Consider the following 14,357-nt stretch of genomic DNA (forward strand, 5'->3'; position numbering starts at 1 on the left):
CAAAATAGTTTATTGTTTAGATCATAAACATTATATCATTAATATTTTTATGATGTATTTTCATATTTAAGTTTAATAGGTTCTGGGACAAGAGTAAAGCAAATCAAATGAAGAGAGGCATTTAAAAAAATAGGGATAAAAAATTAATCATATAATAACTTGGGAATAAAAGTGACTGTTTTTAAAGAAACACACATAAACAAAATATATGAGTAAATATAATTATCATAGATTATTTAAGCAATATAGTGTTATATTATGTACTTTCTTAGAGTATAACCCATCTACTCCCTCCTCTTAAAAGAATGTTCTGCATTAAACCAAGAAAGTTTTCCTTCACCAAAACCAGAACATAAATTAAAAAGAGAAGTGACACCAACATGATTCATGATTATGTAGCCACTTCATATATTATAACAGTGTCTTGTCTTACTGTATGTTAATAAAGCATAACAATTCCAGAGAACCAAAACCAGGACACATCTCAGAGGAAAAGTTGGGAGAGAAGTGGCACCAGCAGCAGGAAGAGACTCTGTTTCAAACTCTGACCGCTGTTGCACAGGATTCCCTCGCAGCATTTAATCGGAGAACCAGCTATAGACCCCAGGGTATTTAATAGAGAGTTGCCACATAAAATATCACTTGCACATCCTTTCGTAGTCACTCCAATTACGTTAACTGGAAAAAAGGATGAGATTGTTATGGAATACACAGGGGGAGAAATACTAAACACGAGTATTTAGAAGCAATTCTGTTCATACAGAACATAGATTGTGTGTGGAGACTGTAATCACCTGTTGTACTGAAGCACTTGTTCTGGTCACCTGAACAAGTCACAACGTTCGAGCAGTCTTTATTGAGCACGTCACAGGTGTAACACATCCCACTGGGATATCGCAGCGATGCTATATAGATTATGATATGACAGAATGAATAAGAGTAGTTAAAGGGATAGTTCACCCAAAAATTACAATTCTGTCATCATTTGCCCACCCTCATGTTGTTCCAAACCCGTATGAATTTCTGAATTTCAAAAGAAGAATGTCAGTAACCAGACAGTAGCAATTTTTTCCTACGATGGAAGTCAATGGCTACTGTCATCTGCCTATATTGCAATTCTTCAAAATATCTTCTTTTGAAATTCAGAAACTCATACAGGTTTGGAACAACATAAGGGTGGGTGAGGAAATGATGACAGAATTTACATTTTAATGCAGTATAATCAAAACAGAACTGAATTAAGACATCACTTATAACATATCACTGATATTAAATTAACACACTAAAATAAATATAATATGGAATCCCACCATTGTAAAATGTCTGAAAAATATATATTTTTTCTGCTCTCTTATATGTTCATGTACCTGGTGGCTCTTTAGGGATGCAGAGGTCCGTGTCACAGCATCGGGAGTTAAAGCTTGTTATGTTTTGTCCAAAAGATATGCCATCGGTAACACACAGGGCAGGATCTGTGCAGTTCTTCACACTGCTATTTGATGTACCACCATCTAAAAGACAATTAAAAAACTATATGAAGATTGACAAATAAACCTCTTTAAGAATTTTCACAATCATGCAATGCTTACTGTTGTATATGGTGATGGAGCCACATTGAAGAGGACATTTTGTTTGATTTTGCCTGCATTCCACTGAGGTATTGTATTTGCACTGGTAGCATCTCAGTGCGGACACTGAATGATGAAGAGAATGTCATATAAAACACAAAGACGTTTATTTCATGTATCAGCATGACAAATCTTAGAAGCGTATTCAGTCTCATTGTGAACTGTTTGTTCATAAATACAGAAATGTAGTCATTTAATCAAGTAAGAATCGTAAAAAAAAAAAATACACATGCAACTAAGCGTACCTGTGGAGAAAGAAACAGCGATGAGAGCCAGAGTGATGTACATTCCCATGGTTGGAAAATCTGAAGAATGACAGAATAACAGAGAGAAATCAATATGCTCCTGATTTACAGAGGTGTGGTTTAGGCAGCAGAAGAATTAGGCTGAAATAAGGCAAATCTAAGAGTTTTATTTTTGCAACTCAAATTAGCTCACATTTGAATGCTCACAAAATGAATATTCAAATGGAGTTAGGTCAATTTAGGAACTGGTAATGTCAGGTTATCATCAGGTTATCATGTCAGGAGTTCATCTACATAGAGACACTCTATTAGGGTCTTATCTCTGCTTTTGAACTTTTATGCACAATCAAATTTTGATTTATTTCCCATTTGGATGCTTTGAGACAATGTTGTATAATGATCTGAACCTGCAGCATAGATCGAGCCAAATTTGCCTTTCAAACCAGCATGTCCTTGTCAAGTACTTTATTTCTTTTCCACAAAGATGCATCGCACATTGCAGATTATATCGATAACACTGTACCAGATTCACTGATGATCATTGTTACAAATTTTGCATAATGTATCTCTTAAAATCATTATGGTTTGATGATATTTGTATTAGAGAATATCAAGATCAAGATGTCTACCCGGGGAAGAAGGTTAATTTATGGTTCAAGTTCAAGTTCCTCCCATTTGAATAGACTAGGTAAATTTTCAGATAATGTAACACCCTCTGGAATTTTTGAGTAAACATTGGCAAACAGACTTCTCTAGGGCTGTTTTTTGGCCAAGCTGTATGTCTTATGTGAAACTCAGTAGAGCGCAAACTCCAAGATGACTTCTAAAATGTCAGGAAATTCCATATTTTAAAACTTTTCATCATGCGCGACATCAATTAACGAGTATAGAAAGTTTATTTAGGTGGGAATTAAGATGCTTGTATGTGACAATGATAATTGCATTATTTCTCATTGTAGTCATGAAAATGTCTGGGTTACGTATGTTAACCCTCGTTCCCTGAAGGAGGGAACGGAGACGGACGTCACCGACTGAAAGGGAATATCTGTTTTTGTCCTTATATTTCAAATGGACAAAGAGAATATCTAAAATGCGAGAGTCATTTGTTTGGAGTCACATGCATACTATTGTCTTTGGATCAAAGTGTGTGAATTGAGTTCGGAGTTATCCAAGAGTTTTTTTATTCTACTTTCTATTTCTTTTACTTTCTGCAGTATTTTTCATTAGAATTAATTTCTATATCCAAAGAGCTTTTACTAGTAAATGCCACATTTCTAGGCTGCAACCAAAGGTTAGACTTCCCATGGTCTCAACAATGAACACGAGTGATCGAATATTGGCAGCCTCAAAATATGACCAGATCCTTTCAGTCCATCTTGCTAGCGTTAGTGACCTCATTGCAGCAGAAGGAATGTAACACACTCCGTGCTATTTGACATTCCACCTCATCATCAGATTTAGCCATGGAATGGCTTTTTGATGAATTGACGTATGCAGCAAAAGACAAAAACGTCTATGAACTTTCTGCGATTTGGAACAGATACGCTTTGGCAGAAATTTGCAAGGTAACCATCAGCCCATCTTACCTAAGCAGAAAGTCGACCTTCAGAGAGAAACTTGAACAACAGCTAAGGAATACATATGACTTCATCAACCTAGAGTGGGAAATACTGCTTGTTCCAGTTGAATTTGGGCATGTCCCTTTGACAACCCTGCTATCAGAACCTAAAGGACCCTCACTGATACCAAAATGCACAGCCCCTGAATGGTACATGGAATTGATCCATGTTGCATTAAAACTAGGGATGCACCGAATCCAGGATTTTTGACGGGGTTCGGTTTCTGCCGAACCTCTGAATTTTTTTCTCCCGAACCCGAACCCTAGGCTTGCACTATGCGCGCTCCGCTGGTCGAACGTAATGATGCCGCCGTTGAAAGTGAAAATGAAACTCATGAACAGAAAACGTGGCAGTTTAAGTCAAATTTAGGCGAGTCGAGCTACATATTCAATTTGCAATGCTGATTTGTCACGTGATGACAAGGACCCTAAACAACAGCCGCTGTTAAAACATTTGCGACTGAAACATCCGAGAGATTACGAGTTGTGCATGAAGGAATCTACAAGCAGCAGCTAAAATGTATTTTATTTTACCATGCAAACAGCCGCATATAGATCAGATAAAATATAAATAAAAATAATAAAATACATAGGACTACACTAAATATTTTTCACTTAAATAATTACCAAAATAAGATGACAAAACGAAAATACACTGAATCCGTAAGCTTTGAAGAACCGGATTTTTTTTTTTTTTTTTTGTCAAATAAAAATAGAAGGCCTAGGCTACCTCAATCCACACCTTGTATGTTTTTTGTTTCTTTGTTTTTTAAGTAGCTAACATGTCTAAGTGATTAGGGTCTAGGGTTGCCACCTTCAGTGTGGCAAAATAAGGGACACCCATTCACGACCCCCCCCCCCCCCAAAAAAAAAATTCCCTTAAAAAACAATTGCATAAAGGACAGATATAAAGAATACATTATGAAATTATTATTTCAACATTAACAACTTGACAGCTCAATAATAAACCATAAGAAAACATGAGATCAAGGACGTGAACTTGCAAGAGAACACATGCTATATTATTTTACATTTGATTATTTTATTTAATTCTAAAGAACTCTTAGCTTATTTGGTGCACTTATGACGCCTCATGATGTTCCAAACCAGTATGAGTTTCTTTGTTCTGCTGTAGCCCTACACAAAAGAAGATATTTTGAAGAAAGTTTGTACCAGGCTGCTTTGGGGCACCATTGACTTCCACAGTAATCTTCCTATGTGTTCAACATAAAGAAATGTATACATGTTTGGAACAACTTGAGGGTGAATAAATTATGACAGAATTTTCATTTTTGGGTGAACTGTCCCTTTAAGAAGTCATTCTGAACCAGGTCTAATCACTTTTTTGAATTTTCTTTGAATAATTTACTTATTTTGAAATTATGACTATATTATCGTGTAATTATTTGTCCCATTTTTATCTAAATATTTTTTAAATGTCATAAACTTTATATGACAGGATTATTTATTATGTATGATATAGCCTAACTAAATGATAAATTAATAATAACATTTATTAGGCTATAATCTATTAATTAAATTAAATTAACCTGTCTAAAAAATAATAATTCTCTCTGCCAAGCTCTGATAATGTATTGGAATATTATATTAATATATTATCCATTAAAAAAAATGTATAGGCCTACCTTTAGAAGCACGGATGTGTCTGTCACATAGACCGGTCTGTCACCACAGTCAGACAGTCTGAGACACTGAAATGCTTCTCATAAAGTGTGCAGTTGGCCTGAGGTTCATCATGAGTTACTGGACAGACCCATTGATACCTTTTTTTCTATTCAGCCCTATATCTGGAGATCCTCTTGCGTTCTTCAAACGGTGGACGCGACGCGAGCTCGACATGTTTTCAAAAAACCGCGCAAGTTTACAGCAGGCACACTCTGGCACAGCGCATGTTCTCGAGAGTCCGCCGCTATGGCAACAAAGCCCGCAATCACGCACAAATGAGCTCCTGTACTACTTATTGTGAAATTGATTCTTTATATTTGCTATCAGTATTCTCCACACTGCAAAATCCGTATGTGTTTATTGAACTATGTGTGGACCTGTGTAAAATACGGGACAAATCGCGTCCCGTATTGGTTTGATACGGAACGCGTCATTTTGCTTGTAAATACGGGACGATTCCGTATTTTACGGGACGGGTGGCAACCCTATTAGGGTCTGGAGCGCAGCCTGTTGACAGTTAAACCCGCGGCAGAAAACAACCTCTCAGGCCGGTTTCACACTGCCCATCATGAATCAAAGCACGAGACAGACAGGGGTCGGAGGAGAAGACCGGTAAATGTGACTAAATGGACAATATTCGTCTGTATTTGCAATACACGAGCTGCGGTTCAGCTGCGCGAGACAAACGCTGCCTCTGTGAATGCACAACAGGGGCGCGCGGCTCCCGCTCTCCATATGCACCGCTCCTGCCCTGCCTCCTGCGCATACCTGTCAAGTTTTGGATTTGAAAATAAGGGACATTTTTCGGCGCCCACCGCAAGCAGTCCCACCACCCCAACCAAGCTCCAGTATCCCTTACATTTTAAGACAGGTGTTATAGCCCAAATGAAAACACAAAAGGTTATATATGATGAGCATTTATTTAAAGGCTTATTTGCATATTTTTTGTTCATTAAACATTGCTTGTTACATTTTATTTTCATTCCACACATTCTTTTCATTTCATATTGCTTTTCTTTTACAGTTTTTCTTTTCATTTCACATAACTTTTCTTTACTCTTTTAGTTTTAAATATTTAAACACTACCATCAGTTTTAAGTGTGCAGTTGTATATCGACATGAAATATCAATTCAAAATCACCTACATGCATAATAGCTGCATATTTATACTCAAGAACGCTTGATCCGCTGCCACGGCGCTAAGGGAGCGTCTGCTAATTCCACCAAGTTGAAAAATATAATTTATATGAATTAAATTAACTTTTTTTTAAATTTCAAATTCCAATGTTGTGTTGTGCATTATAAAGTCAGTTTTACCAATACAAGCTGTGGAATTTTAACATTTCTGTTTTTCAAATGTTAAAAGCAATTTTAATTCATACAAATTATACGTTTCAACCAATTGGTGGAATTGGCAGGCGTTCCCTTAGCGCCGTTGTATCGGGTCAAAGCATTCTTGAGCATAAATATGCAGCTAATGCATGTAGGTGATTTTAAATTAATATTTCATATCGATAAACAATGGTTAGCCTACATACTGTTAAAACTAATTGTGGTATTGATTTCTTTGTAAGATTGCCGACTCTATAGAACAGTCGCAACTTTACCTCCGAGTGCCCCAGAGTGGTTGGGAGCATTTCCGTTGTGTTGTGGCTTGATTTCGTTGTGTTGTGGCTTGTTTCCGTTGTGTTGTGGCTTGATTTATTTGTGTTGTGGCTTTTTCGTTGTGTTGTGGCTTGTTTTCGTTGTGTTGTGAACTTATGTTTGCTTTTTATATTTCGTTGTGCTGTGCACTACTGGGCGTGCACTACCGGGCCACCGTAGGAAACAGCGGCGAGAAGAACATACGCGACAATGTTTACTTTAGTAAACTTGACCAAAACCACACTATTAAAAGCCTTAAACAAGGCTTCAGATGGCACTGATGTCCCGGGAATACAGAGATAATGCCTCGCTAGAGTGGCCAGCCTTGGGAAGCGCCGTTCATTTTCTTTCCACCAGTCAGGAGCTTGTACTACTGCTGTATTTTTCTGTCGAAATGGTCCCACACAGTAAGCTTTTCCATTGCTTAATTTTGCGAGATATATCTGGTTTGTGGTTGCCCATGTCGACGCGCTCCGTGAGTGAACAAATAACGCTATACAGCATATTTTTCTTAACCATGCATCAAAAAACAAACAAACAAAAAAGCGTTAAAAACATTTAAACCATTTAACTGGTCAAAGTTCTTACTTTCAGTTAACGGTTAAATGGTCAATAGCATCCCTACACTGCTGTGGACGTTGTTTACTTCATTAATGTGTTTACTGTGATAATGGACTGAGGATGGGAGAAAGATTCGGTATTCGGATTCGGCCGAATCTTAACCAGTGGATTCGGTATTTGGCCGAACCCCAAAAATCTGGATTCGGTGCATCCCTAATTAAAACTGAGAAGTGACATACTTGCACAACCAGCATACAAAGGTTTTGTAGTAAGCGAAGAGGAAATGATATGCGTTCCAGAGAGCCTCTTCATGTTCCTTCGCTTAATGTTTGGTGGACAGGGTCTCTTAGAAGTGGATTGTGATGATGAAGCTGCTCAAAATAAAAAGACAACACTCAATGTAAGGCTCTTAGTGTTGCTCAAAACCTAGTGTACAACGTCAGTTGTGGTAAACACTGGACTCCCAAGCATCTTGGTCTAGCAAGCACATTGCACCAAACTACCAGATCAAAAGAACTGGTTGAGCGGTTTCGCAAGGCTGGTCATAAGCTACAACAATTTAAAACAGGCTGATACAGCTTTGGCAGAGAGCACACTTCGTACAATGGACGTGGATACAGGAGCAGTGGTTCCACCAAACTTTGAACCCAACAGATTTGTGCACTTCACATGTCAAGTCAACTTTACAGATTGTTTCAAAGCAGCTTTACAGTGTTAAACAGGAATGTAATGCAACATAATTTTATTCAGCCGTCTAGCCATTCTGGAGAAAAAATGTCATCAGTTAATTTCAATTATCATACAGTGACAGTGTGGGCTTTAGATCAGTAATTTAGTTTATATGGTTAATTTAGTTTAATAATTAGATTTATTTCCGATATTTAGTTGAAAAATTTAGAACAATTTAGTGTCCCCAACTGAGCACGCCAAGCCAGAGGCAACAGTGGCAAGGAAACCAAAACCCCATCAGGTGACCTAATGTGACAAAATTGACATCAATGAAAGCAGTTTCAATGGTAAAAACAGCTTTCATGCAACTCAAGTCGCTGGATGGCAGAGACGTCCAGAAGCAGACATGGGACGGAATGATCTCCATCCGTCTACAAAGACTAGTCTTCAAGTTCCTGAAATCATGGAACAATTTATTCCCGCTGCAGTTGTGACAGGAAAAACAAAACCAGGATCAATTATACAAACCAACAAGGAATGGTACAATGAAGAACTCCTTGATAATCCATCAGCATGTGTAGCACTTGCCAAGGAGATGGCGTTTTTCGTCAAACGGCAAGATGCAAATATTAAGACAGGTTGGACCAATTTCAATCAGATAATCTGCGCGACCAACTCAGAGGTCACAAGTATTGGCTATATGCCAATTGTACAAGCTCACGCCCATGAATGCGACACTCATCACAGTAATACAGAGATGCAGGCACATTGCAACAGCACTTGGTCAACAACACGTTGTCCTTACAGTTCGCGATGCACTTTACTGTAAGCTTATGGAACTCAAATGGGAAAAAGATGAATATCGGGATTTTCTGATCATCAGAATGGGTGGCCTGCACACATCTCTAACCTTCCTGAAGGTGATTGGAAAACAATTGTCTGGTTTGATGCAAGCATGGATTGAAAGTGGACTTTTTGGTCCAGGTACAGCAGAACAAGTCATCCCCGGCAAAGGGAAGTCTTACTCCAAGGCAATGCGTGCACATAAAATCACGATCCAAGCAATGTGGAGAATCCTAATGCCAAAACTCATTAACTTCATCCAAAATGAAAATAAGGACACTGGAGGAGAAATCAAGCAGCAAAGACATTGAAGATCTACTCACATTCCTGGCTACCAAAGAGTTCCGTAATATTCGTTTGAGAAATCAAACATGTTTTGGTGGAGCTACATGGAGTTGGTGGAGTTTCCTTTACTCAATAAATGCTATACCACAATAAAAACCGTTTATCTTTGAGCCAGTGCTGACGGATTTGCTCATTTTGGCGTATGAGGCGGTCATCTTGGATTTTACACTCTACTGAGTTTCACATAAGAGATACAGCTTGGCAAACAGCAAAAATGGATTCAGCATAAAAAATACCCATAGTCTATTTGCCAACTTTTACTCAAAAATGCCTGAGGATTTTTATATAGGCACATTTTTGTCATTTCAACCTGGTCTAGAAGGACTCCAGGCGGCAGAGATACATTTCAGATCTCACACAAAAATGGGAAAATGGCGCCACCTTGCGGGGGGAAGGTTTAACCAAACTTGAAATGCAGGTACAACAAATGTAAACATGTAGAAAACTACAACACAGAAGATTACAACGTTTCTTGTTTGCTCTTCTTTGTTGATAAAATCCTCAATTTCAAATCAATAATTGGTTTTGATTAAAAAGTTAGTTCACAACAGGATAGTTCACCCAAAAATACAAATTCTGTCATCGTTTTGTCACGCTCAAGTAACCTGTAGGCTATACATTTCTTTGTTCTGATGAACACAAAGGAAGATATTTGGAAGAATGTTTGTAACCAAGGTTTAGAACAACTTGAGGGTGAGTAAATTATGACACAATTTTCATGTTTGGGTAATAAATTGCTAATAAAACATATAGCCTACCTATATTAGAGACGTAGCCTAGTTCAAACACAAAACTAAACTAAACTTTTTAGTTGTGTTTAGTTCTTTCTTTTCTTTCTTTTTTTTGTGGATAGCATTGAAGAAAGATTATGGTTCTATTTAGAAAGGTTAGTTACGATCAAAGGGATAGTTAGATACATTCTGTCATTTACTCATCAAAAAGATCTCAATTTCATTTTTTTTAAACCTTCATCAAAAAGATCTTCATTTGTGTTCTGAAGATGAACGAAAGTCTTACAGGTTTGGAACGACATGAGGATGAGTAAATAACGACAGAATTTAAATTCCCTTTACTGTTGACTCACGAATAATTTTGTTGATTCGTCATGATATCGCATCAGATTTGAATCACGTGTCTATTGGATGCACTGAAACATTTAGTTTATGATAAAGAATGTAATAAAATTATATTATTTTAAGAAATAGGGGAGAGCGGGGCACAACCTAACGCTTTTTGACTTTCTCAGTTTGTGTAAATCCACTTGTGGTTCAGAGTATTTATTTTTTCCCACATTAATTTCCCACATGTCTGGTACAATTATGTGGTTTTGTTTCATTAATACAGTGTATACTTTTTTCTTGATTTACCCCAAAATAATGGAAGTGAAATGTGACAACATGCCCCGTAGGTGGGGTACATTGTAACATGTGGTGGGGCACAATGTAACATGACCAAATGACTTAAAATGTTACCTGATATAATCAAAAAAATCTAAACAAATATCCAAGACAAACTAAAATATTTTGTCAACAAAATAATTTTTTTCACTTTTTAAAATAAAATAATGGCATTTTTTATTCATTAAAAATATTTTAAAAAAATTAGTTTGACAACAAACAAAGTTTGACAATTGTTAAAACAACCCAATTGCTGGGTTAGTCCATTTTCAACCCAACTTGGTTTATTTTTTACCCAGCATTTTTTAGAGTGTATGGTTAAATAAATGTTCAGAAATATCTTCCAGAGATTTTTTTAATTTTGGCGCTATTTTTTCTCTAAATAATGTTGATATGGCAACTAGTAGGCTAAATACACTAAGTTTCGTCATTCTGGCATGTGTGGAAAGGGTTATATATATATATATATAAAAGTTTGTGGTGGAGATTTAAAACATGGTGGGTTCTGGGAACACTTGACTGATGAATCGATTTTTGAACCTGTTCATTTAAACGAGCTCAGCTAAATCATACTCATGTCAGAAGGCTGGACGGGTCGATCGGGCATGTTTCGCAATGAAATGGGCGTGAGGTTTAAAAAAAACACCTAGAGAGACAGAGCTTCAGTCTTGCAACCACACTTCTAATTCAACATTGATAGACACACTTATTAATGCTTCTAGAGATTGTGCTTGTGTAGCCCACCGAAGACAACAAATTCATCCATAGACCATAATCAGGACTGTTTTACTCGTTTGTGCATTAGTTATTTAGTCAATAGAAAATATGCCAACCTTGATTAAAGGAGGGAAGGTGGTAAATGAGGATTTCTCTGTGATGGCAGACGTGTATATTGAAGATGGAGTTATCAGTGCAGTTGGCTCAGATCTGCAGGTAGCAGCTGGCACGCGGGTCATTGATGCCACAGACAGACTCGTGCTGCCGGGTGGAATAGACACTCACACACACATGGAGCTGTCATTCATGGGCACCACAGCTGTGGATGACTTTCATACAGGTACCAAGGTAAATACAACTCATGAAATATGTTGTGTGCATCCATTATTGTCGTTTGCATAAGACATCTTAATTTTTAAATGATCATTTAAAATTGTAACATTTATTTATTACAAGTGTTATAAACTTATGTCAGTGAATAGTACGTTTAATTATTTAAAAATGATTATTATATTAATTGATAGGGTCTGATCACAGATAATTAAATGTTCTGAGAGTTTTGGATATAACTGAAAATGTTTATGATATAAGAAATTTTGGCAAATATGTAAATGTTATGATAACTTAGGGTTAGTTCACCCAAAAATGAAAATTCTGTCATTAATTACTTACCCTCATGTTGTTCGACACCCGTAAGACTTCCGTTCGTCTTCGGCGTTATGAATCAGTGAGTCGAATCATGATTTGTGAGTGATTATACACTGAATCACTCACTGATTCATAACGCTTCGAAGCTTCATGAGGCCGTGTTTTGAAATCGTCATCACTATATAAGTCGTTATTTAAGTTTTTTTTGCGCACAAAAACTATTCTCACCTATTCATAAAGTTATTTTAGAACCACTGTAGTGAGATGGACTTTGTAACGACGTCTTTAGTACCTTTTAAGGGTCTTGAGAGTGTAAAGTGCATTGTGCCAATGGAGGCCTTTCAGAGCCATCAGATTTCAACTAAAATATCTTCATTTGTGTTTCGAAGACCAAACGGAGGTCTTACGGGTGTCGAATGACATGAGGGTAAGTAATTAATGACAGAATTTTCATTTTTGGGTGAACTAACCCTTTAAATGAGTGACATTAGTCTGATGATACTGGTGTCATGCTTTCTTGTCAGTTGCTCATTTGGGGAATTGTGTATATTTAAAACCCTAATCTACCTACTCAAAAACATTGCTCATTTCCATTTCCTCCTCATTACTGTGATTTGTACCGTTTTTTCTTGCACATTAAGCAATGATAAAAAGCTCAGTGTTCTTGTAACAGAGCATAATGGCATTTTTACTGATACAGTCACTCAGATGTCTTACAGAACAGAACAATCAATTGAAGGTCATCTGATGGATGAATTATTAACTCTGAACCTTTAGACAAAATATAAAAGAAATTCCAAAAAAATAATTGCATGTTTTGTATCATATTTGATACATCGGTGAACATATGGAGGGGGAAAAAACATCAGTTTTATTTAGAGGCTCAAACTCTGCAAAAATATGCAATTTGGTACAGATATTATTTATATGGTCAAAAAGTAAGATATTCTGATAGTTTGTAAACCATTGAGATTTGTATAAGAAAACATAAAATGCATATAAATATCAGTTGACACTATATCTCACAATAAAATGTCCTAGTAGGATGCTTTTTAAATGTTTAGTTTTATGATCAAAGTTGTGTAGTTTTTATTGTGGGGAGCAAAACATGTAATGCAATTCAATACAATGATGATTGACAGAAATAAAATAAATGTTCCTCAAAAGCCTGTATTATGTTTGATACTTACATTTTAAAACAAAAGTGTTCATCTCGAAATATTACGTACAACATAAAAGTTATACTTTCGTTTGCTTTATAAAAATAAAAGGAAATCCCGCACACTATCGATACTTGCAGAAAATATAAAAAACTTTTTATTAGCAACGTTTCAGTCTCATGACCTTCATCAGGCATATACACCATATACGTTTGCTTTATAAAAATCAAGATTTCACAGCAGTCAAGCATACCATAACCTAAAGGTGGATATTTAAAAAAGAAAATGATTTTTTTTTTATTTTTCATTGCATAAGGCATGTAGAAGATTGTGTGGAACAGGTTTTTCCAGCAAATTTTTCCACAGGCCTTGCAGTGTTGATTTTTATAAAGCATATAAGTAAGAATAACTTTTATATTGTTAGTAATATTCCCAGATGAACACGTTTAAAATTGAAGTATCAAACATGATGCAGGCTTTTGAGGAACATTTATTTTACTTCTGTCAATCATCATTGTTTTGCACTGCATTACATGTTTTGCTCCCACAATAAAAACTACACAGCTTGTTTACATTAAAATTTTGATCATGTTGAAAATGTAGAGGCCTTAGAAATGTATGTATTAAATGTTATGCTGTAGGTTTTATAGGATACAATGGGGAAAATGTACAACATAAAATGGTGGTAAATATCCCAGAAGAATCTGATGCATTACCAATCTGGTCAGTCATGAATAAAACAACACAATGAAATATAAAGAGGACAGTTATACAAAATTGTCGATAAGGGTCAAAGGTTATCACACGTAGTTAATTAGGAGTTAATTTGTAACAGCATGTTCTAGAAACGTGTTGATGTTGTTTTACATCACAGGCCGCGGTCGCAGGAGGCACGACCATGATCCTGGACTTTGTCATCCCACAGAAGGGGTGTTCACTCCTGGAAGCCTATGAGCAGTGGAGAAGAACGGCTGACCCCAAAGTCTGCTGCGATTACTCCCTTCATATGGCTGTAACCTGGTGGGATGACACTGTATGGCTACTACCATATATATACACTACGCTATACTAACTGGGGCATGTCACTGCACTTATATATTGTTCTATCATGACAACTCTCTGAGAGGTTGGCATGGTAATGGATATGGCAATGTTAATGCATTTGGTCTTGGTGGAATAGATCTGCTATGCTGCTG

At 36.6% G+C, this 14,357-nt stretch overlaps 2 protein-coding genes across 5 annotated transcripts in view; one reads left to right on the forward strand and one right to left on the reverse strand.

The window, feature by feature from the left end:
* On the reverse strand, positions 1-12,082 carry LOC307138145 (uncharacterized protein). Its single transcript, XM_079836304.1, has 6 exons — positions 11,470-12,082; positions 1,874-1,933; positions 1,590-1,694; positions 1,368-1,511; positions 795-905; positions 1-678 (listed from the first exon to the last, which is right to left on the reverse strand). The coding sequence occupies exons 2-6, from the start codon at positions 1,920-1,922 to the stop codon at positions 485-487; spliced, it is 603 nt and encodes a 200-aa protein (XP_079692430.1). The 5' UTR covers positions 1,923-1,933; positions 11,470-12,082; the 3' UTR covers positions 1-484.
* The window catches only part of dpys (dihydropyrimidinase), a 23,469-nt gene continuing 20,323 nt past the window's right edge, over positions 11,212-14,357 (forward strand). Inside the window, exons 1-2 of one of the 4 annotated variants that reach the window (XM_079836299.1) lie at positions 11,212-11,701; positions 14,036-14,194. In XM_079836299.1, the coding sequence (XP_079692425.1) occupies positions 11,462-11,701; positions 14,036-14,194 (399 nt within the window). In that variant the 5' untranslated portion in view covers positions 11,212-11,461. Of the gene's footprint in view, positions 11,702-12,109; positions 12,429-14,035; positions 14,195-14,357 lie in introns of those variants that run through there. The other 3 variants (XM_079836301.1, XM_079836302.1, XM_079836300.1) reach the window with 3 other exon arrangements.

Source organism: Gobio gobio (genome assembly GCF_949357685.1).
Source record: "Gobio gobio genome assembly, chromosome: 15".
Lineage (NCBI taxonomy): Eukaryota > Metazoa > Chordata > Actinopteri > Cypriniformes > Gobionidae > Gobio > Gobio gobio.